Source organism: Hippocampus comes, unplaced genomic scaffold, assembly GCF_001891065.2.
Source record: "Hippocampus comes isolate QL1 unplaced genomic scaffold, H_comes_QL1_v1.1 scaffold2483, whole genome shotgun sequence".
NCBI lineage: Eukaryota > Metazoa > Chordata > Actinopteri > Syngnathiformes > Syngnathidae > Hippocampus > Hippocampus comes.
Window position 1 is genome coordinate 3,421 of NW_017805488.1, and position 2,084 is coordinate 5,504.

The 2,084-nt window shown below is 45.2% G+C and overlaps 2 protein-coding genes across 2 annotated transcripts in view; both read right to left on the reverse strand.

The window, feature by feature from the left end:
- The window catches only part of LOC109519579 (oocyte zinc finger protein XlCOF19-like), a gene marked incomplete at its 3' end in the record, with an annotated part of 684 nt that extends 526 nt beyond the window's left edge, over positions 1 to 158 (reverse strand). The window contains exon 1 of the mRNA XM_019876210.1: positions 46 to 158. Within this exon, the coding sequence (XP_019731769.1) occupies positions 46 to 158 (113 nt within the window). The remainder of the gene's footprint in view (positions 1 to 45) is intronic.
- LOC109519578 (glutamic acid-rich protein-like) lies at positions 7 to 1,958 on the reverse strand. Its single transcript, XM_019876209.1, has 3 exons — positions 1,545 to 1,958; positions 314 to 595; positions 7 to 195 (listed from the first exon to the last, which is right to left on the reverse strand). Exons 1-3 carry the CDS (start codon positions 1,735 to 1,737, stop codon positions 167 to 169), a joined length of 504 nt encoding a protein of 167 aa, XP_019731768.1. The 5' UTR covers positions 1,738 to 1,958; the 3' UTR covers positions 7 to 166.
- Positions 1,959 to 2,084: the final 126 nt, after the last annotated feature.

Genomic DNA, 2,084 nt, shown 5'->3' on the forward strand with positions numbered 1-2,084 from the left:
TCGGCTTTGGCGGCGAATGCTTTGGAGCAAGCCGAGCAAGCGAACGGTTTATCCAGAGAGTGCGTCCTCATGTGAATCATCAAGTATTTCTTCACAGGGAATTTTTTTGCGCAGATGTCGCAGTTGAAGGGCTTCTCGCCCGTGTGTTTGGCCTGCATGTGCACCTTCAAATCGGACTTCCTGGTGAAGCTCTTGCTGCAAAACGAACACACAAACGGTTTCTCCCCGCTGTGTGTTCTCAGGTGTCTGTTCAAATTCCCCCTCTGGACAAACGTTTTGCCGCATTCTGTGCAGATTAACAGGTCGTTGTCACCTTTCGGGTCCGATGGCTCTTTGGCGTCGTCACTGAGTTCGGTGTCGGAAGAGGCGGAGATGTCGTCGTCCACGTGTGCTTTTGCTTCAATTTCCCAGCTCGTGCCGCTTCGGTTCTCCTCTCCGTGTCCACGAGGCGCACTGTCGTCCTCGCGCTTGACGCCGTAGCTGGTCCACTCATCCTCATCCTCGTCTTCTTCTTTGACATGAAGGGGCTCTGTTGGCTCCTCCTGCTGCTCAGAGGGAACCTCTTCTTCACTCTCCACCAACACTTGCTGGATGTCTAAAGGACGGAAGGAACACGTATGAACATTTGGCAGGGCTTTTATTCTGGGAACGATAAATTGGAATGCAACTCCTTGGTTGAACTCTTGAGTTTGAGTGATGCTTTCGATACAGTAAAGCACAAGGTGTCAAACTCAAGGCCCCGGGGCCAGATCTGGCCTGCCACATCACTTTATGTGGCCCGCGAAAGCAATTCAAGCATGTCAAGTTCCATGATGCTTGCTAAACTCTGAACCAAAATTTCACATTGTCGTATGTAATCCACAATAACAGTAAATATTCTTGACTTTTAATTTTAAAACTGATTCTCCATCAATTTGTTGTGCGCTGTGTATGTAATATGTAGAGGTGATCAAACATTCGTATGGTTTCACAAAATTCATAACGGCCCTCCAAGGGAAACCGCAACTACAATGTGGCCCGTGAAAAAAATGAATTTGACACCCCTGCAGGGAAAGGATGCAGCCCCGCAGCCAATTGCTGAAATATCTGTGAAATATCTGTGATCCAGGCACTGTGGTGTCTTTTTTAAATCGTGTTATAGAGCTTTTTGCCTTTTAGAATAACTGTTTAAACTTATATGTAGATTTGATCAGCCTATCTTAGCTACTGTAAAAGCGTCAGGAAATGGCCGATTTCTGCAGTTTTTTTAAAAAAACAAACTGCCACAATCCAACCTAAGACAAATATAACTCATTCAAACATTCACGCCAGCACCCCCCGGAAAAAAAATACGGCGATTGAAAATTTGCTTCAGAGAGACTTTTAATTTAATAGTTTCTTTATTGTCACGATGGTGACGTCAGTTAAAGCAATAAAATTACCGCAATGCAGACACACAAGCCAAAGTTGTGGCCACAGGGGGCGACACCAACTATGAAGTCAAAAAAGTCGGTGCGGCGTGTATTTCTTATCGGACATGTGATGCAATCAACTCGACAACAAACCCGACGCGTGTATTCCAACTTGTGGCTTGAGAACCGCGTCCAGTAGTTCGCGTTGTCGCTCGTTCTCCTCTTTGGTTCGACAAAGTTCCTCCTCGTAGTCCGCGATGGTTCTCTCGAAGAGTTGGAAGATCTCCTCGACGGCCACGTTTAGTCGCTGCTTCACCAGCTCCCGCAGCATCCTCACTTTGCACATTTTCACGGCTGCAAAGGGTTGATAAAGCTAGCCAACGCAGCAATGTTGGTAACTTCCGCCTTTTCTTCTTCGGTGGTGAATTTACGCGGTTGAGCACGTTGCTGCCACCACTGGGGTAATCGTTGTCCTTGTTTTTTTCCTTTTCTTTAAATTGTTTGACATTCAATCGATATTTTTGAACCACATTTTGTTTGAGCCGAAGTCGCATTTTTGAGTGTTCGTTGAATAATGTAGAGGTTATAGTTTGTCCATTTTTATTCCAAGTTTTGCTTGATTTTTGTGTTTTGTGAGCATGTTCTTTTTGCTCTTAGGTTGTTTCATCAACAAATAGTTTCATTGTCCACATT